Raw genomic sequence first — 26,304 nt, 5'->3', positions numbered from 1 at the left:
GGTAAATTATAGAAACTGTGACACTACTTCTACCACCTATTCAATCATAATTCGCTTTTTCAATTAATGTATAATATCCCTAATACGGATTTATTAGCAAATGCATAACACTCCGAGACATTTGTACTTTAAGAATTATGAAATGACTAAAAAAAATCACATTTTCATGTATTTCCACCATTCAAATCTAAAAATGGACCCCAATAAATAACATTAAAAAATATGAAATGTTTATGACTCTCTCTCTGTCAAAAAAGGTTCCCGACCCCTTACCTTAGATCAACCAAATCCATCAATTATCCTTCATATTTTCCAACAAATAATGAACCAGGGACACGTCAAACGTCGCGACATTTAAATTGGCCCGCCGACGCCATGACCTTGGCGAGCTTTACACGGACGCATTGATTTTTTTCCCCCTTTTTTTTCACTCCTCTCTCCCACATTACAGCTAATGGCTGAATGCTGTGAATCCTATCTTCCCAGGGGGCATCAGCCCGGAGGGGGCGGGGCTTATGCAGCAGCCGTGTTGACATTGATTTGAGGAATGTGATATCCCGTCATCTCATTGACCCATTGCTCTCTTTGCTTCCTGTCTACGGATGGAGCGTTCATTTGGGGGGGGGGGGGGGGGGGGGGTTGTGGAGTGGGCGTGTCTCTTTTTTTTGCGTCTATTGACATGGACGATGGATGAATTGGTAAAAATGGGCCTTCCGGAATGACTAATTAAGCTGGATAAATGACCTATCTTGGCATATTTTGCTTGGGAGGAAAAGTATTTCGTTCTATAAGCAGGGAGCCAATCGGGTTGTTTTATGCAAATGAGCACATCTGGTACTTGCTGGGCATTGTGGAATAAAATGGAGAAATGTTATTTTTTTGGGCTGTTTATATTCTTTTCATTTAAAAACAATTTGTGGGGCTCTATAATTGGAATTAATTGCAGTTTTGGTTGGTCAATTGTTTTCGTAATGAAGAACATAACCTAATTGACATCACATGATATTTTTTTATAGTAAAGTATAGTATATATAGTATAGTATTTTAAGTTTTATAAAATAGAAGAAGCTCTAGCATGTTAGCAACAGTACATTTTTGGACTCATATGATGTTAGGGGACAAAATAAATAAAGATAATATTTCCTTACCTTTTTTTGTTCAGGAACTGAATTTTCAATAGCAGTTTTCTTGTCAGTGTTGTGGGGTGCTGGAGCCCATCCTAGCAGAATCCGGGGCCAAGAGCGGGTGATACTTTAGATTGGTTGCCGGTCAGTCGTCGGGCAGACTAAGAAACAGACAAGATAGACAGAATATTAATTAAAGCAAAGTAAAATGAATACACAACTAAATACAGTTGTAGCTTGGTTGTACAGGCTCCAGCACCCCCTGTGACCCTATACAGATTCATAAAGACGTTCAATCCTTTTTGACTTTAAGGGCCAAATGGACATTGTAAAGGGATAGGACGCCTATGGCAGGCAATGAGTACCCGTTAAAAGGTTAAAATCGGGTCTCATTATCTCCATGGCTGCCTGATAACGTGATATTTGAATATGCATCTTAGTCATGTAGCATTGGCCCAAAGTTTGGCGCGAGCAAGCGCACACAGCCTGCGTTCTTCCTTCAAACGCCGTGACCCGTGTGTCATGGAAAAGCAGGCCACTGACGCGGCGTGTCGTGGCCTCAAGGCACGTGGCGATCCGGCGCAGCGGGCGCGCTCTGTGATTGGCCGCTTTGCCGTGCTGGATTTTGCTCCCAGAAAAAAAAAAAGTAGTCTGTTTTGGTCTCCTTTACGTTTGGACCATATGCTCACGCGATGCTGCCGTGTTATATCTAAGTACTGTTTAATATCTAAGTACAGTTTAATATCCAAGTTCTGTTTAATATCTTAGTACTGTTTAATATCTAAGTACTGTTTAATATCTAAGTACTGTTTAATATTTAAGTACTGTTTAATATTAAAGTACTGTTTAATATCTAAGTATTGTTTAATATCCAAGTACTGTTTAATATCTAAGTACTGTTTAATATCTAAGTACTGTTTAATATCTAAGTATTGTTTAATATCCAAGTACTGTTTAATATCCAAGTACTGTTGAAACCAGCTCTCAAAATTATATTTATGAGAGAGAGTTTAATATCTAAATATCTACTGTTTTCAACAGTACTTAGATATTAAACAGTACTTAGATATTAAACACCCTCTCATGAATATAATTTTGAGTCCTGGTTTCAACAGTAAACTCTCTATCACCATTTATATATGGAAATATTCCACCATTGGAACGGAGACTTATAATGATCAAATAATGCTGTGGCATTTAGGTTAAGAACTAGTTTGTTGGTTTATATACGATTTAGGCTTGGCTCGTTTAAGGTTGACAGTTGGCGAGCAGATAATGACAGAGTTGGATTATGTTTTCAGCTTAATTTTAAGCTCTCCTGCCTGTAAAACGTGCCATCTTGAAAAGCCCAACGCGCCATTTGCAAGACTGCAAGTGCGCAAATAGTGTAAATAACACCCACTCCCCCCCCCAAAAAAAACGGCGTCCACCGCGTCAGTCCCCGCCGGCGGCCTACTGGAGCGGAGGCCAATTTTACCCCAACGTGGCGCTCATCAAGGCGGTCGGGGGGGGCCGGCATGGCGCCCTATCGGCGTCCAGCTGTTAGCCATTGATCCCTCTGTTTTCTGATGCACTGGCCCGGAATGTGATGTTATTTCATTAGCTAGAACCGAAGCCAGAAGCTCACTCTCCGCCCCCCCGGCGGCGTTCACTCGGACGGGGATGCTCGACGCCATCGGACGCTTCGTCGGATGAGAAGCCAAAGTGCGAATAGACGCGAGAGGGTGGCCCGTTTTGGCGAATCCGGGGAGGGCCAGGGGGGCGCTGGAACGCCGAGAAGCCGTCAGCCAGGATGAACTCGGACGATAATGAACTGGGAATTTTCACCGTCATTCAGTGAGTAGTGCGGCCTGGCGTTGTTGTTGTCTCGTGATATGACGAGGTCGGCTGGCGGCGTTTGCTTGATCAAGTTACGGCACGGAATGGCTGCAAATTCCAGCCTGGGGTTTTTGTTGTGGAACATGGAAGAGTTGTAAAAAGGGACCGTTTTAGTCATTCGGTGCAAATTGTGCAGGGAAGCGCATTGTTTTTATATCAGTGCATTTTGTATGATTATTTTTTGGTGAAGAGGTTTTGTGAGATATTTTGCAAGGAGACGTAGTGGGATATTTGAAATATTTGTTTGTTATAATTGAGATGACTGTGGTTGACAGTCAAATGAATTATGTGTAGATTAATAGAATATTATGAAAGAATAAGATGTTTTTAGATTTGCATTCTTTATGGGGTTTGGGTCAGGAGGTTTTAAATTTGCATTTTCTATGGGGTTTGGGTCAGGGGTTTTAAATTTGTATTCTTTATGGGGTTCAGGTCAGGATGTTTTAAATTTGTATTCTCTAATGGGGTTCGGGTCAGGATGTTTTAAATTTGCATTCTCTATGGGGTTTGGGTCAGAGGGTTGCTGGGTAATTGACTAAAAGAATATTTTGGTCAATAAAATTAGCTTTCATATGGGACGCAATTCCTTGGGGAAAAAAATTATATAATGACACGACAATGCAGTTTTTTTTGGTAAAAGCACGCATGGGGTGCTTGAGAATTTCTGGATGGATTGCCAAATCTAGTGTAGACTTTGTAAGGCCAAAGTGGATCAACTGTTAAATGAAAACTTTACACTGGACTTCAAAAAATGTCGATTTATGCCATCCTACTCGCATTATGTTTTTTTACCTTAATGAAATTCTCCCAAATGTGCATTCATTAGAACAGTGGGTCCGATTTTTTCTCTCCATAGCCCAAGACAAACATATCTTTGGTTCAAGGGTGGCTTGACACAAGGAATGCAACATTTTTAGATAATGTCTAAGATTGTTTTTGTGCACGGTGAGTCACAGTAAAACAGCCATTAATCCCGGTGGGCATTTTCTTAGCTCACTTGTTTTTTTTTTACCTTCCCATCAATTTGTTTGGGAAAGATTATCATACTTGCGAAGGGTGTCAATGACCGGTCTCTGGACATCCGCCATGTCAGCAGTCTTCTGCGTGATTGCGTGGCCTAACGGAGTCAGACTGAAACCGGTTCAAAGCTCAAAAAACCCTTTGAGGGAGTTTAGTTTTATTTGGGTAATTCTTTGGAAAAACTCTGGGTTCTAAAACTGAGGTTTTTGATGGATAGAATATCTTTTAAAAATCAATATGTAAGACCTAATGTTGGGTTAGAAGCAGAATTAGAGTTTAAATGACTGACCTGCGACCAATTGGTGACCAGTTGAAGTGTCCTGACTTTTGGCAGAGATGTCCTGAAAAGAATAAATTAGATTAGATTACATTAGATTAGATTAGATCACTTTTTTCGGGAAATGTCATTGTCACAGTAGCTAAAGGGTGAGAATACAGACACAGAAAAAGACATTGTAGACCTAAATGGTTAGATTTTTTTTGGTAAGAACATTTTAAATCCCCCAAAAATCCAGTCTGAGGCCAGGATAAACATTGCTGCCCTTGTTTTTTGCGTATTTTCAGCAGGATGCGCTTTTCCAAAATGGAAGCTCTGTAGCCATGTATTCCCCATTCAGCTGATTTCAAAGTGACTGGAGGGTGACGGAGCACAGGATCAGAGACCGAATGCACGTTCTCCTTTAGATCACGCTGCCGACTGACCTTAATATTCGCTTCCACTTACGTTGGCTCCGGGCCGGCGAGCCCGAGTGGGCAAACACAAGCGTCCGGGAATCCGCTGAGTGTCTCAAAAAAATAGCGCCCAAGGACACTTGCTATATTTAAAGCCAATCAGAACTCATCACTTCATTCTGTCTTCCCTTGGCTCTATTGGAGCTCTTGGATTTTTTTTGTACCATCAAATACACACAAAAAAATCCCAACAAGGCGCCCTTGGACTTTTTTTTTTAACCTTTCTTTTGGGATTTTGGCTTGGACAAAAACTAAAGTAACATTCTTTACAATGGACATCATTTTTTGGGCAGTTTGTTTTAGCATTAGCATTTTTTTTGAGTGAAAACTAGAATGGCCTAAAATAAATCTAAAGTGTAAGGCCGACATCTAAAGATAAAACAAATGAGAAAGTCAAGTGTCCACGGAATTATGGAGATAAGCGAGAAATGCGAAATGAAAATGCAGTCCAACGTCAAGTGGTAAATGCCTAAAGCTGCGCGTGTAAACAGTGGAGGCTCGCTTAATAACGCTTTAAATTGGAGTCAATGAGCTGTGACACAAAGTAGAATGCCAACTCTTAACGGGTTGCCAGTAAATGGAAAAAATTCCTTGGCAGGGAATATGTAACAGATATTTATGTAGTATATTCTCAGTTTTTTTTTTTTAAATAGTGGATGGATTCTTAGCAGTATATTGCTGTTATGTTATGTTAAATGTTATGTTAATCAAAAAAACAAAAATTGCACAAAAATTCTGTTTAAATCATAACAGACTTTTCTGTACTATATTCTCAGTTGTTGTTTTTTCACATAGTGGGTGGATTTTTAGCAGTATATTGGTTGTTACGTTACATAAAAAAATGTGACAATTGCATAAAAAAATCTATTTAAATCATAAGAGACTTTTCTGTACTATATTCTCATTTTTTTTGTCATTTTACTACTTTTAAAGTACAAAAAGTCTCTGAATTATTTTGATAGCATTGTTATGCTGTTGCTAATCAATGAATATCAATGAGATTAATGAGTATCAATGAGAGAATAGATGCAGAAGAATTTTAAAAGTCAAAATATATGAAAATATGCAATTATTTTTATCATTTTACTACTTTTAAAGTACAAAAAGTATCTAAATACTTTTGATAGCAATGTTACACTGTTGCTAATCAACAAATATCAATGAGATCAATGAGTATCAATGAAAGAATGAATGCAGAAGCAAAAAAAATCAATGCCACAGTGCCAACATGACATTCCTATTGGTGCATTCGGGTGTCGTCTCTCTCGCTTTCCATATTTCATCTTAGAGCCATCAAAAGAGCCACATGTGGCTCTGGAGCCACAAGTTCCCTACCCTTACCCCTAAAGCTTTCCCTCCTTTCTATTCTCCCTCTCTCTTTCTCTCTCTCCCCTCCATCTCTCCACTTTCCCAACCCCTTCAAAGCTGTTGTTTCAGCTCGGCTCCAACACATAATTCCACCACGATGGAAATTAAATGAAGGTGGCTTAACGGCGGCACGCTTTGAAGGATGCGAACGGCGGCGGCGGGGGGGGGGACGTTTCGCACACACACACACACACATGCCGCCAGATCCTTTCCAGTACGCCGTAGTGGATTGACGAGAAGGGGGGGAAATACAGCGAGCGCTCAGCCGTGCAGATGCGAGGACGACAGGAATAATCTCTCCACCTGACTGGCGGAAGCGACGCTTGTATTTTTTAAATATTTTTCTTCAATTATTCATTTTCCGGCGGCCTGTCGAAGACGGAGATTGGACGATGGGTCGCGAGTGAAACGTTTGGCACGTTCGTCGCCTTGACTGCGACCTGCGGCACGCATGGATGTGTTCAGTTTTGTGAAGATGCCAAAGCTGGCGGGGTGAGTTTGAGAATGTCAGATCTCGTTTTGGGATGGAAAGAGGGAATTAAGGACGTTTTTTTTAATGAGGTGGGATGGGGAGAAGGATGTGGGATGAAGGTGGGGAAGTCGTAAATAAGATGCGGGAGACTACGGTGACGTTTAAGTTAGTGTTTGGCAGTTTTAGGTGGATTTGAAGATGTGATGTTTTGCGCAGTATGGAATGAAATGAGGTTGGGAGGTTTATTTGGAAGGATGGCGGCGGCCAATGAGTTAAGGCCAAACGGCGTTTGTTCATTTTCCGGGTGGCCAAGCCTCCCTTGAACATGAGCAGTAGTTTGCGTCAAAGTCATATTTGACGTCAGAGTTGGTTTGCCGGGGAATGGACGCCGTGTTTAAGTTGGTTGTCGTGGTCAATTCATTATTGGGAGGTATTAGAAATGCTGGATTTACTTGTTTGGGAATGTATTGGTATCCGAGGGGTTAAATAATAATTTTTGGGGGGATATTTAGAGTATTTGTACCTACCCCTGAATGGCGACCAGTCCAAGTTGTAGTCTGCCTTGTAAGTCAGCTGGGATAGGCTCCGGCACCCTGCCAAGAGCAACCTGTGTTAAAAATTAATGAATTATTAAATACATCCAGGGGGAATATGACATTTTTGGTCTTAATTTTTCCATCCATTTTTGCCTATTTTTTGTTACATTTTATTAACCAATGTAAATCTACTCTATTGAGTTCATAAAAGTATATTTCTATTATGATTTCCATATTCCTTGAATTTTCATGGATTTCTAAACATTGTGTTTACATTTTTGTTTGTATTTTTTAGTTTGAATCTGTTTTCTTCAAACACAAATTTAACTCAAAACCTTGCTCTCTAAAAATACCCCAAAAAATCCCCTTTTTTATTCCAATGACTTTAAATTCTAATACAAAAAGTCAAAGATTTATAAAAAAAAAACAGAGGCTTTATCAAGTTTTAGGTCAAAAATGGTTTGTTCCCACGTTTTCTTCCAAAACCCCCAAATAAAGAATCCCAATACAAAAAGTGTCCCATAGCACATTTCAACTAAAGACGCTGAATCTAGCCAATGACGTCCCCTCATCGCGTCCTGCCCCCATTTTCCTCTTTACGTGTATTTCTCGTCGGTGACGAGTCTCCCACGTCACTGCGGACTTGATCAAATCCTCGCCGCCATTTTTAGGGTTTTGTTTTTCCTCCCTCATGAGCTGCCAACTCGAATTTAAGTCAGCGGCGGCGGTAAAGCCGTTGAGCTCAGGTTGATGGAGCATTTAATACGACATGTCGGCATTTATTCCTGCTCTCCCTCTTCAATCCTTGCATTATTTTATATCTTTTTTTCTACAAATCGGGGGCCTATTTCATTCTAAATCACTAGAATGACGTGCCTGGTTGCTCTAGTTGCGTAATAGGAATGGAGTCTGGGTTGCCAGATCGTTAAAACGCGCTCAAGCGTGTGTTTTTTTTCCCGCACGTGCACGTGGCCTGTAAATGGCCGGCGTAGATGCGTTTTGATTGGTTGGCACGTTGGGTGAGAGTGCTCTGACGTGGAAAGACCAATCTCGGAGGAGGAGGCCAGCTGGCTGAGGGATGAGGTCAAGGGGGATGTTACTGGGATTAGATTAGATTAGATTAGATTAGAATTTGTATGAGGGAAATTGTTCTTGGTTGCAGTAGAAAGACAGATATAAGACACACAAGACATTGTAGAGCTAGTTAAAAAAACTGGAGCCACATAAAGGAAGTCTATAAGTATGTGGATCAATGTACTAGACCAGGGGTGGGCAAATTTTTAGGACCGGGGGGGGCCATATTGACTTTAAAAATGTGACAGATGGGCGTGGTCAGCTACAAGATAGGATACGTATAAAAAAGTGCATCCGTTAAGAGTACATATGAAATATAAAGAGAAAAAAAGGACTCAAGTATTAACATACTCATCACTCATTATTCAAGTAAAAAGTATAAAGTACAAAGTCAAGTAAGTAAAGGAATGTATTAAGAAATATTAAAATGTCATTTAAAAACAGATAGAGGGGTTGTAAAAACATGAAAAACAAATAAGAGTGGACAGAGCTACTCCCACTGGCTTCCGCGTGCCGGCGCCATCTTGGAGGAAAAAAATAAACATTATTTGGAGTCTGTCATGGCCGCCAAAGACTAGAAAGTCATACGTTTAAGGTTGTTGCAGAGTGAATAGACATTTTATAAAGTGTACAAGTTTGAAGATTTGTTGATTGGTTTTACGTTTTGATTATTTTTACACAGGGTTTTGGGCGGAGGTGCTGGAGCCTATCCAGGCCAACTACCCTGAATTGGTTGTCAGTGCATTTGAATGACTTTTTATGAAAATGATAGGTCTTTTACTATGTTTTTTTGGTATGTTGTCAGATGGAGTAGATAAGAAACTAGCACATTTCTAGTAATATGCTTTAATATGAAAGCAATGGTAAACCTAACATTCAGTGTATGATTAATCACTTTGACATGTTGTCATTTATGAATTCGCCCTTGATTTTCATTTCTTCTCGACTTCTCGGGAGGGAGGGTCGCTTACTCGCGCAGTTAAATATCCGGGGATCGTCGTGGGTGGGATGCTTCCCAGATGCACTTTTATTCCTACCCAGAGGAGATTAGCTAGCAAAAAAAAACACACACTCACACACATAGACACACACACAAGCTCTTTCCATACAAAGAGAGGCTGAATATGCCCCTGGTTGCCCGTGGCAACAATAGCCGCGCTAATAAAAGACAAACACAGCATTCAATGTGCTAAAGTAGCAAAACACCGGCGGCTTTTTCGTGAACTCGATGTTACTTAGCGGGAATACGCTCGTGTGAGTGTCACGTGGTCGTTTTGAGGGCGTTTCCACTATAAATCAACAAATTTTTAACTCAAACATAAGGCCCGGGGGCCAATTGAGGCCCACGGAATGATAATTTAAAGGTCCCCATTTCAAAATCAAAGTGTAGTATCGATGTGTGTATTTTCTGTGAGTATTAACATTTAAAAATGATTTAAATTAAGTTAAAGCATCCTTTTTGCAGTTCTGAGATTGAGGGTTCTTGTGTGGGTTTTCTTCGGGTACTCCGGCTTCCTTCCACATCCCAAAAACATGGATAAAAAATTGTGATAAATATATTTTGTGAGCCAAAATATTCTATTTATAATTTTTTGGGGGTGAAAAAAAACATTTTAATGTATTTTTCCATATTTATATTTTTCAAAAAGAAGGAGAAAAGCTAATATATTTATTTGGGTGTGTTTTCTATTTTATTTAATTATTTTACCATAACATAACAGTAAATAACATAAATTATACACGAACCAAATAGTGAATATTTGTCCTATAAAATCAAGCACTATTTAATTCTAATGAAATTATTATTCGATTAGAAAATGAACACCCATTTAATGGGTAAATGTGCTAACGCCCCCTTCTGGAAATGACAAAGAATACATCATAAGACCTACCAGAGTGACTTTTGACCTAACAAACTCTCATCCCGATTAGCTACCAGCTAATCGGATGCATAAAAAAAGTATGTGGGAGGGCGCAGGGAAAAATAAAGAAAAGATGTCTTTGCTTTTTTGAGAGGAATAAAGCTTTTAATCTTGGCGCTTCCTCTCCGTCTGAGCGGCTTTTCCGCGGGCCTCTTTGCGGGAGGTGCACCTCTCATCTTCCGTCTTTTCCGCCGCAAACGGAATCGCATTAAAGGGGTCTGCTCGGGCTGCGTCGCTTTGAATGCAAAAGATAACAGCTGTGTGACGAGGACGAGTTGGGTTTAGGGGGGGTGCCGTGTGTGGGTTTCCGATGGCTCATTACGGGGGTGGAAATCCGTCACGATTTTGGACCGAGTGGGGGTCCAAAATCTTCAAAAAAGTACGTAGTCACTTGTTGTGAGCGGTTTTGGACTTTAAAATCTTCAGCCTTTTTAAAATGGGTTTTCTCCGGGTGCTCCAGTTTCCTTCTTCTTCGCTGGGCATGTGTGGGTTTTCTCTGGGTGCTCCAGTTTCCTTGTTCTTCACTGGGCTTGTGTGAGTTTTCACTGGGTGCTACAGTTTACTTGTTTTCCCCGGGCTTGCGTGGGTTTTCTCCGGGTGCTCCGGTTTCCTCCCACATTCAGAAAAGGTGCAGGCTAAGATAGCTGATTGAACACTAAATTGTATAACTGCAGCCATGATTGGTTGAAGTTAGTCCATTTTAGATATAATATTTAGATTATTTTTTTAATAAATGGATTAAAATAACTGTATTAAAAGCCTTGAATATTCAGTTTTTTATAGATCTAAAACAATGTTTATTTTACCTTTTTTAAAATATATTTTTAGATTTCACTAAATGATTTTTGAACGAAAAACACAGAAAAAATGATTAAAAATGACAATTATTAATTTAAAAGGGGGAAAATCAGAAAATTTAATATACATCTATACTCTTAATTTTAAATAATTAATTAATCCTAAAACAGAAAGTCGGCACTCATCATTTACTTTCCCGGGCCACACAATATGATACGTCGGGCCATATTTGTCCCCCATCCCGCCCCTTTAACACATTTGTCCCTATAGCAACACTTAATCAATCTAGTCAATGTTCCTGATTGAAAGGCATGGGAATGCACATTGTTATCACGAGGCTTTTCCATAATGCATGGTCAGCATGCAGAAGCACGGGATTACGCGTCCGCCGTTTCATAACACGGCTCCGAGCCTTCGTGCAATTCAAACGAGATGAAAAGAAAAGTGAAGGAACAACCACGGCCATAAAGCAAGGATCACGTTGGACATGCACATTTTATGAAGGCCTGAAAAGTGATCCCTCGCCAGCGCAACTCAAAAGACATGCGTCCAATCCCCGTCTCCACGGATTGGACGCCGAACACCGTCAACCACGGTTCAATTCCCCGTAAAGCGACCCTTGGGTATCTTGAATTTTGCAGCATAGTGTACTCACCATCCGTTTGAATGCTTGGTTTTGACGCGACGGTGCCGCCATCATTTATTCATGGCGGCCGGCGGGGGATCGTTTTCACCGTCCGCCCGGAGGGTTGAACGTTATTTCCAGTCCTGTAACACGACGGAAAAGTGCTCAGGAAAAGACATAAAATATCAAAGATCACGAGAGGTTCGGGAAATGGATTTAAAGGGACTGTTTGTCATTTGGGAGAAAAAAATGGGGGGCGTGGCTTCTGGAGATGTAAGTATTGTTTCAAGCCATTTGCTGTAACTTGGAGTTATTATTATTAACTTATTTATCCAGAAATATTCAGAGATGGGAGTGTGTGGGTTATGGTTATGGGCATTGGATGTATATCCACGTCAATTGGCGGCCAATAAGTTATTGAAGATACCATTGGATGATGTTATTTTAATGGAAATTGTCCAATGAGGCGGTTGGGGAAATAAGTGGTCTGCATCATAGAAGGAAAAGCCATGAAAATATGTCATTTCTTAAAGCAATGGAGAAAATAATGTGTAAACAAATAGAAAAATATGACCCTACTAACAATGACAGCTATTTTTTTTTCAGTCAAAAACACTGATAAACTACAAAAACGGGAATTCAGGACACTGTCAAGTGGATTTTTGAATTTTTTGTATTTAATTAATTGCATTGGTAACAATAGTCCTTCTATTTGTTTAATTAGGGATGATTATCGTCATGTATTAGACGTCCAATCCATTAGATTAGATATTTTAGATTAGATTAGACTAGAGTAGATTAGAATTTTATTTTAACCCGTATTCAGGAAATTTCTTGGTTACAGTAGCAAGACAGACACAGAAGACATTGTAGACCTAGTTAAAAAAACTGGAGCCACACAGAGGAAGTCCACAATGTGAGGAATTAATCAATTAGTGAACATTAATTTGTCCTTTCTAGTCTTAATGGATTGGACATCTACTTGAGTTAAACATGCACTCTTTAAGGGTTAAAAAATAATAATAACAATGCACTCTCCGGGTCAAACAACCCAAATTCTTTCCACTGGGATCCCCCCATCACAATTGAGATGTTTTTCGTTTTCCGCTTAACGACAGTTGCTGGACAGCGCCCACGTATTCTTCTTATACCGAAAATGTGAAAACATGGACGCCAAAAAACGAAGCGAGCTCCCTTTTGGCGCGGCGACAGCTTGCGCACATCATTTGGGCTGCGGGAAATGTGTTCTAAATATAAACCCGGGCAAATGCGGCGTGTGTCAAATAAAGCCACGCATCCGGAAAGGCGCGTACGCCGCAAACACGCTCCCGCGCAAAAAGAACACGCGACCTGGCGTGAACTAGCGACGCCCGCCCGTGTTTGCCGTTATTCACCTCCACGCGGGCACGTGCGTCAACGCCAGCGGGCCGCATTAGCGTACGCGCCCGTGCGGATGGCGTGGCGCCGTGCGTGACCTATTGTGGCCGCTGCAATAACCGGAGAAGCGTTTAGTGAAGGGAATAAATGTTGGAGGGAGGTTGTGTGAATAATGGATGTAAAGAGCGCTTGTTACGTGGAAGGCGGGTCTTTGAAGCCACATGACTTTGTGGCGGCGCTTTCGGAGGCAACGCCGCGAGACAAAGGGCGGAGAAAAGGTCTTTGATCCAATTCAAAGTAGGGATTTTGGGGTGTTATTAACGTTGGAAAAAGAGAAATGGGAAGGAAATGTATTGGAGGAAATGCATTGACTGCATTGGAAAAGCGTCAATAAGGAAATTGAATTGAATGTGTATGTATATATGTGCTTATATATATTTGTATGTGTATGTACATATGTGCTTATATATATGTATGTGTATGTATATATGTGCTTATATATATTTGTATGTGTATGTACATATGTGCTTATATATATGTATATGCATGTATATGTGCTTATATAGGTGTGTATGTATATATATATATGTATATATATATATATATATATATATATATATATATATATATATATATATATATATATATATATATATATATATATATATATATATATATATATATATATATATATATATATATATGTATGTATATATGTATATCTATATGTATACATGTATATGAATGCATATATGTGCCTATATATACGTGTGTATGTATATATGTGCTTATATATGTGTGTGTATGTATATATGCTTATATATATATATATGTATGTGTATGTATATATATATATGTGTGTATGTATACATATATATTTCAGCAACACGCTTATTTATTTATATACCTATTCATGTATTTATTTATTAACTGACTTATTAACTTTCTATTTATGTCTAAAATGTCTTTTTCTGTGTCTGTATTCTCACCCTCTTGCTACTGCGACAACGAAATTTCCCCAATACGGGATGAATAAAGTTATCCAATTCAACTCCACATTGACTTTCATATCAGAAGCGACATCTCCTCCACATCCAGCACCCTGTTCTCCACAATCCCCCATTTTTCTCTGCATATTATTAACCAAAATGTCTTGACCCATCCTTGACCGACTCATTTTCTGTGACCTTGCAGCCACAGGACCAAGTCACCAGGCTGGCTGCCCCCTTCAGGGACATGGAGCACCTCTCAGGGACCCCCCAACGGATGGGACATAGGCAGCAGCACTAGAGAGGGGCGTGACTGCTACATGAAGTGAGTGTTTTAAAGAAGCTCCTTCCAATCCTCCCGTGTTTCCCAAGCACTTGGCAAAGCTATGATTATTTCAGCAGCGTCACTGCCTCCACGCCGTCTCCATCTGTGCATTCGGAATACTGATTCGCCTTTCTCTACCCTGCTGTGCTCTCTCTCTCTCTCTCTTTTTCTCTCTCGTTCTCTTCTTTCTCTTTACCCCGCACACCACAATCTGCCTCTCGCACACCCACTTACAGTCTGCACGCCGTCTTAAGAATGGACTTTTTACCCCGTTTTTCTTAAAAAAATCACCCAAAACTGGCTTTTTCCAGGGAGGATTGCGTCTTAATTGACCCTCAGGTAAAGGAGTTTCTATATAATTGATATTATACTCTATAGCAGGCGCTTTTCTCAAGTTTATTTGCTTTCAATTGCTGTGTGTTATCATGATGCGGCAAAGGGGAGGTTGGAAAAACTCAGTCACCCGTGGGTTAGAGTCCGTCCGTCCAACCGACCGGCCGGCGGGCGTGCATGACGCGGAGAGGCGTTATATAAGACGTGAACGCGCCGGACGCAGTCACAGAGTGCATCTGCGCCAGGCAGATCGGCTCCCGTCAGACTTGGTTCGTCAACGTTTGCGGCAGACTCGTGAATAATCAAACGTTGGCGGCTCGTAGCGTGCCCGGAACGCCAGTTCCTTAAAGCGGAGGTCGTTTAATATTAACGGGGCGAGATGCGCTCTGGGAAGTGTTCCCAATGGAGGAATGTTAAATAATGTGGCCTTGGTGAAATGAATGTAAGGATGTGGCATTTTTAGTAAATGGTAGAGTGGTTTTGATTGGTTGGAAAATTTGTCAACTAAAGATATAAGGTTGATTGTATTAATGGGGAAAAGATGCTTCTAAATTTGCTTTAAATGTCCAGTAACCCACTTATTGTTATTACATTTTTAGTTCTTTTAATATTTAAGGCAAAAGTGTGCCATAGCACAAAGGGATACTTTAAAAATATGAATTAAAATGATAGTACAATGGAATGTGAAAACTTGAATGGGTCATTACTTACCTTTACGTTGCCATCTTGTAAACTCCAACTGTTGAAATTTGTCCTGGGATGTGGGAGTGGCCTGCCAAAACAAAAATCAAAAAATTAATAATAATAATTAATATTAGCACTGGATTTTTTGGTTTTCAGGGTATAGTGTATCATGGGGGGGCTCGATCAATAAGTAAGTTTACTGCGTTTATCATTTGTTCTTTATCATTCAACCTTGGAATTGTAGTTTTAGATATTAAAGGATAGAATTATGGTGTCATTGCTTTATGTATGGGTTTTAAAAATGTGCGTCTTGAGTACATTACTTGGGTAGTATAATAAAAGTACTATGCTGCAGCATTTAAGCCTAAATAGAATTCATAGATAAGGCACACCTGATTATAAGGCACACTCCAACTTTGGGGGGAAAATTATAATTACAGTCAGGCATGATATATAAAAAAAAATACAAAAATGATTGCGCGTCTGCCTCGCAGTTCTGAGGTCGAGGGTTCGAAACCCAGTTGGACCTTCATTGTGTGGAGTTTGCATGTTGCGTGGTTGTCCTGCGATTGGCTGGCCAAAGATTCAGGGTGAATAAGTGGTTGGGAAAATGAATGAAGGAAACAAGAGCAGGTTAGCCATGTTTGCATTATGTAAGCAAATAGAGTGAATCGCGTAAATGCAGACTTTTGGCAGAAGAACATTGTTCTTAAGTATGGAAAAATGGATTATAAGATTGGAGACAAAAACAAAGGAGCATGAGTCATTGTTTGCCAAGACGGTGAACAAAGTAAGAAGCAGTTATGAGCAACCGTGACGGATAAACACGGGTGGCGGTCTTTTGGAAAATGGAAATTGATTTGCTCGTTTTGAAATAAAATGGACAACATTAAAGGACAATCTTTTTTGGAAGAGAATCGTTTGTCACGGAGCGATGCTGGCTGTTCTTGGGTGTACTAATTAGGGGTCATCATGTAGTACATGGCTGTTTAAACAATGGGAAGGAAAGAAGAAGCCATGTTTAGCAGGTGGCCAGAGATTTCTTCCATTGGGTGATTCAATATCAAATATGTTACATGGAAAATTTTGTCATACTTTTCGTCCGATTATTAATTATTAAATGCATATCATGACCAAATTTTTAATATGCCTAAAAATCCCATTGACGACCATTTGAACTGGTAGCAAATTCCCACTGATTTGAACCAAAAATGCATCTTTGTGTTGCAAGATTTTGTAAATTAAGGTGGCACATTAACAGTATTATTCCAATTCAAGTATATTGAATAACAATATAAAAGAAAATTGTACTTAGTGAAAGATACAAAATAAATTGAAGGTAAACACTCGGAATAGCAAAATCCTACTTTCCTTGAAAACAACAATATAAGTCAAAGAAAAATACTATTTAGGAACAATGTCCACACTTTGTAGCATGCTTTTAAACACGTTTTAATGGCACTGATGAATATTTGAGGAGTCATCTCGGTACACAAGTAGGCCCTCAGCTATGAAGTATTGTGTTCCACTTTCTCCCCTTTTCTTGATCTGGCTGCGTCTTTGTGTCGTGACTGGTTAATTGTTAGTCATTACAGCAGAATAGCACATTTGTCAAGGATGAATGTGAATTATACACCGACTACCGAGCCCCGGGGCTTTAATTATCCAACATGGCGGGCGCTTTCGAGATGACAGTGCTGAAAAGGCTTCCGTAAGAATGACTTTGGGTCTGAATCTGGTCCTTTATTTTTGATAAACAGCTCCAGCAGTTCCCTGGAAGAAGTCCGCTTAGATGGAGACAAGTTCGTCCCACCGGCACCCCGAAAGGTGGAGATGAGACGAGACCCCGTACTTGGTTTTGGCTTCGTGGCGGGCAGTGAAAAACCGGTGGTGGTCCGTTCGGTCACTCCAGGTAAACTGTTAGGGTGTTTTTTGGTTTAAAAGTAATGAGTAGTTGCTATTTGACAGAAAGGCTCAACTTGTAGCGGCTTTAGCTTCTTCTATCCGTGATGGACCATTTTTGACGAGACGTGGTGGCGATTTGTATGATGAACAGGGGGTCCGTCGGAAGGGAAGCTCATCCCGGGAGACGAGATCATCATGATCAATGATGAGCCAGTCGGTTCGGCGCCCAGGGAGAGGGTGATTGACCTGGTCAGGTAAGACAAAGACCTTCCTCATGGTTTTCTGTGCAGACCGCCAAAAGCCTCAAACACTGCTACAAATTCAAATTGGAGACTTGAAGTTGCCTCCAGATTTGGCAGTTTTACCATTGTCTGCAAATTCTAAATATTGGGGGATTTGGAGACTTTAGAAGTCGACTTAGCTGGAATCCAGGGGTGCTCGGACGTTTGGTCGCCGGTCTTTTGGTGACAGATAGTTTAATGTTGAAACCAACTCTCAAAATTATATTCATCAGAGAGTTTAATATCTAAGAGAGAGAGTTTAATATCTAAGTACTGTTTAATATCTAGGTACTGTTTAAAATCTAAGTACTGTTTAATATATAAGTACTCTTTAATATCTAAGTACTGTTTAATATCTAAGTACTCTTTAATATCTAAGTACTCTTTAATATCTAAGTACTCTTTAATATCTAAGTACTGTTTAATATCTAAGTACTCTTTAATATCAAAGTACTCTTTAATATCTAAGTACTCTTTAATATCTAAGTACATTTGACCCGCAACCAAAAAATAGGCGACCAAAAGGGACCAAAAGGGAAGTCAAATCATGGAATCTTTAAAATAACTTCTCCTTCAAAGGATAAGGATTTTCATCCATAAATGTTTTCTTTTACAGGAGCTGCAAGGAGTCCATATTGTTGACGGTTGTCCAGCCCTACCCGGTGAGTGTCTTGCTTTGCCAAAGACTTGATGGCAATTGGAGTTGTTACCTTACTAAAAAGCATCCATTTTCAATAAGATTTAGTTTCAACTGTCGTTCCAAAGTGCCAAAAGTCCTACAAAAACTATTCTTTTCTCTTTCAAAGTCGCCCAAGTCGGCGTTCATCAGCGCAGCCAAAAAGGCCAAGTTAAGGACCAATCCCGTCAAAGTGCGCTTTGCCGAAGAAGTCATCATCAATGGCCAGGTTCCCGTAAGTCCAGCTTTTCTTTCTGATCCATTTTAAATCAGTAGTTTTAAAAGAATGGGAATTCTATAGCCTTGATTCGGAAGGCCTTTAGCTGAGAAACTGCAAATAGAAGATGGCTGGCCTACATTAACCATTAAGACTAAATAAATGGACCAGTTGGGTGAAGTAATGACTATACAGTGCACTAAAAAGAACGTTTATCATTCGGGGAAAGTGTAGCAAGAATAATCTATATTTTGCACCACTGTATATCCGAGTGTAAACAGAAAAATCCGCTAATTGCCTGGCCAAGACTTTAAATGGCGTGTTCCGATTGTACAAAGCCACCTCATTATCCTTTGACTGGAGCTTGAAAATGATAAATAGCCAGGGTATTTATTCGCAGGCTTTTATCGTTAAGTAACCATCTTGCAAAGACCATCTTTAAACAGAATCTGTTTATGTTCTGATGAGTTTCTTGTTTTCACAGGAAACTGTGAAGGACAACTCGCTTCTTTTTATGCCAAATGTTCTCAAGGTCTACCTGGAAAATGGTCAAACCAAATCGTTTAAGTTTGACAGCAACACGTCAATTAAGGTAAGTTGGATCAGGATGAAATCTGATGGATTCAAACCTGAATCTGAATGGTCATTTCTGGTTGAAAAGGATGTGATCTTAACACTGCAAGAGAAGCTATCTATCAAGAGTATTGAACACTTCTCCCTAATTCTGGAACATCGAGCTGAAGGATCGGCCAGCAAGCTCATGCTACTGCACGAGCAAGAGATGCTAACTCAGGTAAGACGGCGTACCTTGTTCAACAACTCATTTTGCTACATTACGGAAAGTTGCTATTCCAGTATTTTACTTTTTAAGAGTTTACTGTTGAAGCCAGCTCTCAAAATTATATTCATGAGAGTTTAATATCTAAGTAATGTTCAATATCTAAGAGAGATAGTTTAATATCTAAGTAGTCTTTAATATCCAAGTAGTGTTTAATATCTAAGTACTGTTTAATATGTAAGAACTGTTTAATATCTAAATACTGTTTAATATCCAAGTACTGTTTAATATCCAAGTACTGTTTAATATCTACGTACTGTTTAATATCTAAGTACCGTTTAATATCTAAGTACTGTTTAATATCTAAGTAGTGTTTAATATCTAAGTACTGTTTAACATCTAAGTACTGTTTAATATCTAAGTCCTGTTAAATATCTAAGTAGTGTTTAATATCTAAGGACTGTTTAAATATCTAAGTACATTTGACCGGCGACCAAAAGACCAGCGAGAAAACCGTTATCTTATTTTGAAAAACCGTTGAGAGGATTTGCCTTTAACATTTATGTGTTACTTTTTATCAAAGGTGACAAAGAGGCCAGGTTCGCATAAGATGAAGTGTTTTTTCCGCATCACCTTCGTCCCAAAAGACCCATTAGAGCTGCTTAGGAGAGACGCCACGGCTTTTGAGTATCTCTACGTTCAGGTGAGTACTGATAGATCCATTAATATTGTGGATAATTAGACGTACGTTAAGCTATGCTCAATGGGTAACATAACCCACTGTCCTCTTTTCCAAAGAGCTGTAACGATGTGGTACTGGAACGATTTGGGTCGGAGTTGAAATACGATACGGCACTCCGTCTGGCCGCCCTACAGATGTACATCCTAACTCTCAATACCAAACAGTCCCAGAAAGTGTCCCTTAAATATATCGAGTAAGTACAACATATAATGATTAGTTTAATGGAAACTAAGGCCATTTTTTTTCAAGTGTTAAAAGAAGACCACCAATGAGTTAATAACCCAGATATCGGCATTACGTACCACGCCATGCTCCTCCCCCACGATGGATTGACCTTCCGTGAATTGTATATCCGCAGGAAAGAGTGGGGGCTGGCCTTGTTCCTGCCCCCCGCCGTGCTGTCCAGCATGAAAGAGAAGAACATCAAAAAAGCCCTCAGTCACATTCTCAAAAGCAACCAGAATTTGGTTCCACCGGGTAAAAAGGTAAAGAATTGTAGACCAAATTGTTTGGCTGATCTTACTGTGAAAGCATACGATAGTTTCTCAGAAAGCACCATGTTTTGATTGTGTTGCAGTTGACGGCTTTGCAGGCTAAGGTCCATTATCTGAAGTATCTCAGCGATTTGAGGCTTTACGGTGGTCGGGTGTTCAAGTCTACGCTTATTGTAAGTGGTAGTTGTGAGCAATGTTCCCTCGAAGCAATTGCAATCATATGGCGCGCAAAAATAAGAGGGAACATTGGTCAGAAGCAAGGCATTGGACTTTTGCACTTCTTTTTGCAGCAAGGCGAGAAGCACACTGAAGTGACTTTGCTGGTTGGACCTAAATATGGCATCAGTCATGTGATTAACACCAAAACCAACTTGGTGGCGCTTCTGGCGGATTTCAGCCATGTCAATCGCATTGAGATGTACGCAGAGGAAGATAACAAAGTTCGAGTGGAGCTCCATGTTCTGGATGTTAAGGTTAGCGTCTTTGCCAAAAAGTCAGTTGAGTTCTGTCTTGTTAGTTCTGTTTGCCAATCTTCCTTGTTTTGCAGCCCATTACTCTTCTAATGGAGTGCGTGGACGCCATGAATCTGGCCTGTCTGACCGCCGGGTACTACAGATTGCTGGTAGACTCTCGGCGTTCTATCTTCAACATGGCTAAGACCGACTCTTCAGACACAAGTGCGTCTATCTACCATGGAAAACTCAATGCGGTCCAAAAACTGGTTGTTTCTACTTGTCTTCTTCTTCCCAGGCCACGCCACACGGATCAAGCCGACATACCGGGCCATCGAGTGCACTTATAGCACCCCCATCAAGGGATTTGAAGACAGAAACAATCAACGGTGTAGCCAGGATTTTTCCCAGCAGGAGTGCGAGTACCTGGACCGTGGCGGTAGATGCGAAGGCCAGTTGTCCTACATGCCTGAGATCCATCAAGCTCAACACTCCATACGTCTAGCAGAAAGGGCGGAGTTCTGTAGGGTTCCGCCCACCCAGACGTACCTCAACGTCCCACGGACCAAAAGCCAAGAACCCTGTGGGAACGCTAAGGTGTCTTTCATATTTGGAGATCCTCCTTTGGATACGGTCAACCCGCAAAATCTGGGTTACCAAAGACTGATGGACGACAGTTCGGAGATTGTGGACAATCACAGCCCCGCCTACAGGCGCCTGGAGGAGGAGTATGGGATGATGGACGCCCTGGAAGACGGCGAGGTGTATCAGTACTCTGCCAAGATGTTTGAGGAGCCATTACTACACGATATTTGCTATGCTGAGACCACGGACGACGCGGAAGACGAAGACGACGTCAGCTGTGAGGAGGACCTGGTGCTTGGCGACCTGGACAAACCCGCCTTGTTCTCCCTCTCGGGGTCTAGTGATGACATCATCGATCTAACCTCCCTCCCGCCCCCGCCAGAGTGCGAAGACGAGGAGGATAGTGATGTACTCCTACACTCGCTCAACCTGGCCATCGCGGCGCCCCCTCCTGGCTTCAGGGACAGTTCGGACGAGGAGGAGCAGCGGGAAGCCGGGGGCCGGGACGACGTCCCCGTGTCCATGATCGACAGGGTGCCGGCTCATGGTGGACAGAATCAGGGGGAGCCCCTGGACCAGGCTGTGGTCAGCACTTTGCAGGCCTTGGAGGCCTTGGCTGCATCCGAGGAACCGGCGCAATCTGAGAACAGCACAGGTTCCCCTTTTGCTATTGTAACGTTCATTCATTAACATCACAAGTATTTCCTTTCATTCACTTTTCATTTCATGTTCTTCATTTTTACCAATAAAGCCCATTTTGTTTTCTAGTTGCATTTGTCTTAGTTTCTTCATTCATTTCTTCATAAGAGTTCATATTCATTACCATACATTCTAGTATTTTTTTGTTTAGAGGTTTGACTTTGGTGTCTTGGATTGGTCTTTGAAGGGGTCTTTGAATGGTCTTTGAGGGGTCTTGGATTAGTCTTTGAGGGGTCTTTGAATGGTCTTTGAGGGGTTTTTGAATGGTCTTTGAGGGGTCTTTGAGTGCAGATTTGTTGCAAATGCCATTGACTCCAAGGCATGACCCCCTTCTAACCAGAACCCCCATGTTTTTAGATATATATATTACAGTACCGTTTAAGGCCGTGTCTTTGATCTGGCAGTACACCAGTTCATCCATAGACCAAAATACGTCATCCTCCAAAAACTGTTATAAAAACTGCATAAATCCAGTCTGATTTGTCAGCATATCGTCAGCAGATTTTAGATGTCATTCATTCATTTGTAAATGACAAAGATTCAACTTGCCTTTGCCAGTTTTTATCTTACACAAAGTCAAAAAGTCTATCAAAGCCACTCGACTACATTCTTTCCTTTTCATTCATCCGATTGTTTTCTGGCTGCCTCCAAAAAAAAAAAATGAAGGCGCTGATGAGGATTTTGTCTTTGTTTGGCACACAGGTGTCGAAATATCCAGAGCATTCAGCCCCGAGTCGTCCGATTCCGGCAACGAGACCAACTCCTCGGAGATGACGGAAAGTTCCGAGTTGGCGTCCATTCAGAGACACTCCGACCATCACTTGAGGATGCAATTGGCGGCGGCGGAAAGTTACCACGCCACGACTGAGGACAAATCAGAAGGAGCCACAAATACACGAGACGAAGATCTCAAATCCAAGGCCACCGCTGCCTCTTCGCGACTATTCCACTCGGACGGCGGCGAGATGGAGCCAGAGACGATGGAAATCAAATCAGTCAGCGAGTATTTCACAAAGCTACACGTTGACTCGCTCATGAGCAAACGCAAATCCAAACCTGGGGAGTCGGAGAACCCCATTCCGGGTCAACCAACGACTTCAAACCAAGAGCAAGCCAAAGAAGAACCTCCCCATATAGTGGGGAGATACAACACTTTCACAGTCAGAGATTCCTACTACGTCAATCAACTGGATCTGGGACGAACCTCCCTTAAGGAACGCCATCAAAAATGGCCGCACAGAGCGTCGGCTAACAAAACAGACGAGGTTCTTGCCCCGGAATACATCAACGAATCACAGGCAGCCCACGTAGACCGATTGGCGGTCAAGGGAAGCGATTCGGAGGAACGAAACCAACTCCGTTCTCCTTCCAAAGGGACGGAAGTTACCGAGCCTTGGAGGGAGGGCGAGCCACGAGTTGGGGCGGCGTCCTCGGAACAGGATGTGACCAGGATCTACGAATACCACTTGAGCAAACGTATGTCGTCCTTGCAGAGTGAAGGTCATTCCCTACAAAGTTCCCAGTGTTCCTCCATAGACGCCGGATGCGGAACGGGTAGCAGTAGCTGCGTCACCCCCATGGACTCGCCCCTGTGTGTGGCGGACAACCCACATCTTCTGTCCGAGTCGTCCCTGAAGGGGTTGAGTTACGCCCCAGAGGAGAAAGTCTACGTTCTCTCGGGGCAAAGTAAAGAAGCGGCGACACTACGGAAGAGTCCGGCGGCGACCGGTTCCGACTCCGGGTTCGGAAGTAGCCGGGAAGGTGGTCAGCGCCTGTCCAAGATTAAAGAAACCACAGGTAAAACTAAGTCATGACATGCCACTCCCTCACAAACCTCAATGAATACATGAATATATATTCTATGAAACTGAGACTGAAGATAATTGTGCGCCCTTTACAATTTGCTAACAATGGCCTCAAAATTATTGCATAAAAGAATCAGTACAACGATTAGCATCTTAGCCCTGTGATACCTAATAAGCCCGAGACAAAAACAAGACCTACAGTATTTTCTCGCATATAAGCCATATTTTTTGCTAAAAAAAATGATGACTGAATCAAGGGTGCGGCTTATACGAGCATAAATTAGAGTTGAAATGCACAAAACTGCAAAAACGCAAAACAATGCTGCCAATACAGAAATAAAAAATTAAAACTCACTAATTTGTACCAGCCTGATGACCAACTAGATCTGGTTGTACCGCTCACATGACTTCCTTTTTTAATCTGTCTACATGCTCAAAACAATCCTCAGACAATGTCCTACTAGCAACATCAGTTTCCACTGTTCTGTCCTTCTTACTTGTGATACAAATCTAATTCTACTTGACACCAAAAGCATTGCACATTTAAGCGTCTTCATCCAATGGCATCAAGCGAATGCTTAACGGCTATCTTTTGCTCCTCCCCCTAGTGTAGCCTGCACACAACAGAGGACGCCTGAAGAAGAAACATCCTTACCGTGCTGTCACCAGACCAGTATCGCCACCACCGTAATATCACCATCATTATCAACAAGCTGCACCGAGCCCAGCGGTCCACCTTGGGCCGAGTCCCGCCCCCAAGCCCCGCCTTCCCTCCGAAGCGGATCCTCGCGTCCACCTGTCAAAGGAAAGCCACGAAGGGTTCCAACACACGGGAGGAACTGGAGCTCTGTCCTACCGGCCTCTACCAGCTTCGAGGCATTAATCGAACGGACCAAAGCGACATTTGCAGGGAAGGACGGCGCCCAGAAATCCGAATCGCGGCGTGGCCTCAAAACCCGGCGCATACTCTACGCCAAAACCCTCCCCAAAACATCATCGCGAAATTCCCTCTCCTTCAACCCGACATCTGCGTGGTTAGAAACGGGCGCTTGGAGGTGCCGGAGACCGGCTTGCTGCTTCCTCTGGAGACAAAAGACGTCAACAGAACGCCACCGCGGCGAACCATCCGACGGCGAACCCGAACAAAGCCTAGAAGCGCGGTTAGCGTGCGTCAATTCCATGAAGGGAAAAACCTACAGTCTTCGTAGCGGCTTTGCGCTAGCGCGGACTGACGCGTTAGAATTAGCGACCTTGTTACGGGGCAGCCAGCGCGGGACTCGGGTTCAATACCACGCCAAAGCGGAAACCCGCGAACTCCTGGTGGCGCAGGCTAAAGCGCTTAGCGGCGCCTGTGCTCAGATGGCGGCGGAATACGGGAGTCCGGAAGAACTTCTTCTAACGTTAACTCACAGTTTCCATACGTTGTGTTGCCTAGCGCAAGCTTGCATGTCGCTAGCGGAAAGCCTTGGCGAGGATTCGGAACGCCGCGGCGTGCTAGCCCAAGCCGACCGGGTGGCGGTCAACTACGCACGTCTGCTGGAATCGGCCGAGGCGTCGTTAGCCGGCACCCCCGAAGACCCTAGCGTGAAGACGTTGACGCAAGACTCGGTTGACGTATCCGCCGCCATTGATGGATTAGTGCGTTTATTGACAACGGCGTGCTACGAATAAAGTTTTAAAAGCCATAAAATGGGTGTAACCAATGTGAACTGCTAGAAAAATATTAAAATGCCTTGTGTACACTATATATTTTATTACACAGTGAATCACGGGATTTTAAAGATGATGGACCTCCACTTGAGTATTTAATAGTAAATAAGAACTATTTCAATGATATATTGGTTAGAATGAAGGAATCTTAAAGTATATTGTTTTTTAAAAAACGTAAATATTAAATATATGGAAGAAATATGATGTACAGTTGCATAGGAAACGAAGCAGGTTAAAATAATGCACTTTTTTTTCCATTTTACGGATGATGACGTACACTTCCCTGTCATTTTTTTTGGTGGATATGATTAAAAATTTTAAATCTGACAAGCTTGCAATGTTTGCATTTTTATTTCCCACTTAACCAACGCGCTTTTTTATACGAGAACTTATTCCCCAGGCGTTAAATATTAATAACACGAGTTGTGAGAATGCGGATGGCTTAATTTGCACGTGTCATTTCATAATTACGTAAAATAATTCATGTTTTTACCGTTTCTTCGGGCTTGAGTGCTGGCCATGTCTTTTGAATTAGTGATGATGATGAAGATGATGATGATGATGGTGGTGGCGTGCAGTCAAGCATCATTTTAATATGTCTGGCTGGAGGAAAGAGAAGGAAAAATATGAAATATTTAATGATTTGGCAGGCAAAAATGTACTTGTATGATAGCAATGAAGTGGCATTTAAAATGATGCCATT

At 41.6% G+C, this 26,304-nt stretch overlaps 1 protein-coding gene and 2 long non-coding RNA genes across 7 annotated transcripts; 1 reads left to right on the top strand and 2 right to left on the bottom strand.

Annotated features, from left to right (window-relative positions):
* Positions 1-1,149: 1,149 nt before the first annotated feature.
* Positions 1,150-7,303, bottom strand: LOC144204146 (uncharacterized). The gene is made up of 3 exons (XR_013327834.1): positions 7,122-7,303; positions 4,312-4,363; positions 1,150-1,285 (listed from the first exon to the last, which is right to left on the bottom strand). It is a non-coding gene; the product is annotated as an uncharacterized LOC144204146 (long non-coding RNA).
* Positions 2,634-26,171, top strand: frmpd4 (FERM and PDZ domain containing 4). Of its 5 annotated transcripts, none has more exons than XM_077727944.1 (17): positions 2,634-2,960; positions 14,121-14,240; positions 17,018-17,169; positions 17,314-17,416; positions 18,060-18,105; positions 18,250-18,354; positions 18,821-18,928; positions 18,998-19,129; positions 19,698-19,817; positions 19,913-20,049; positions 20,215-20,341; positions 20,434-20,523; positions 20,641-20,823; positions 20,898-21,027; positions 21,101-22,042; positions 22,789-23,883; positions 24,505-26,171. In XM_077727944.1, the coding sequence occupies exons 1-17, from the start codon at positions 2,917-2,919 to the stop codon at positions 25,560-25,562; spliced, it is 4,692 nt and encodes a 1,563-aa protein (XP_077584070.1). In that variant the 5' UTR covers positions 2,634-2,916; the 3' UTR covers positions 25,563-26,171. The 5 variants fall into 5 exon arrangements, with proteins under 5 accessions (XP_077584070.1, XP_077584074.1, XP_077584071.1 ...); XM_077727948.1 differs by having other exon boundaries at positions 2,635-2,960; positions 24,500-24,647; XM_077727945.1 differs by lacking the exon at positions 2,634-2,960 and adding an exon at positions 6,175-6,614 and having other exon boundaries at positions 24,505-26,170.
* On the bottom strand, positions 11,586-26,304 carry LOC144204147 (uncharacterized). Its single transcript, XR_013327835.1, has 3 exons — positions 26,095-26,304; positions 15,285-15,345; positions 11,586-11,692 (listed from the first exon to the last, which is right to left on the bottom strand). It is a non-coding gene; the product is annotated as an uncharacterized LOC144204147 (long non-coding RNA).

Source organism: Stigmatopora nigra, chromosome 11 (genome assembly GCF_051989575.1).
Source record: "Stigmatopora nigra isolate UIUO_SnigA chromosome 11, RoL_Snig_1.1, whole genome shotgun sequence".
Lineage (NCBI taxonomy): Eukaryota > Metazoa > Chordata > Actinopteri > Syngnathiformes > Syngnathidae > Stigmatopora > Stigmatopora nigra.
The sequence above is the reverse complement of the archived record's forward strand: the minus strand, read 5'-3'. Positions and strand labels throughout refer to the sequence as shown.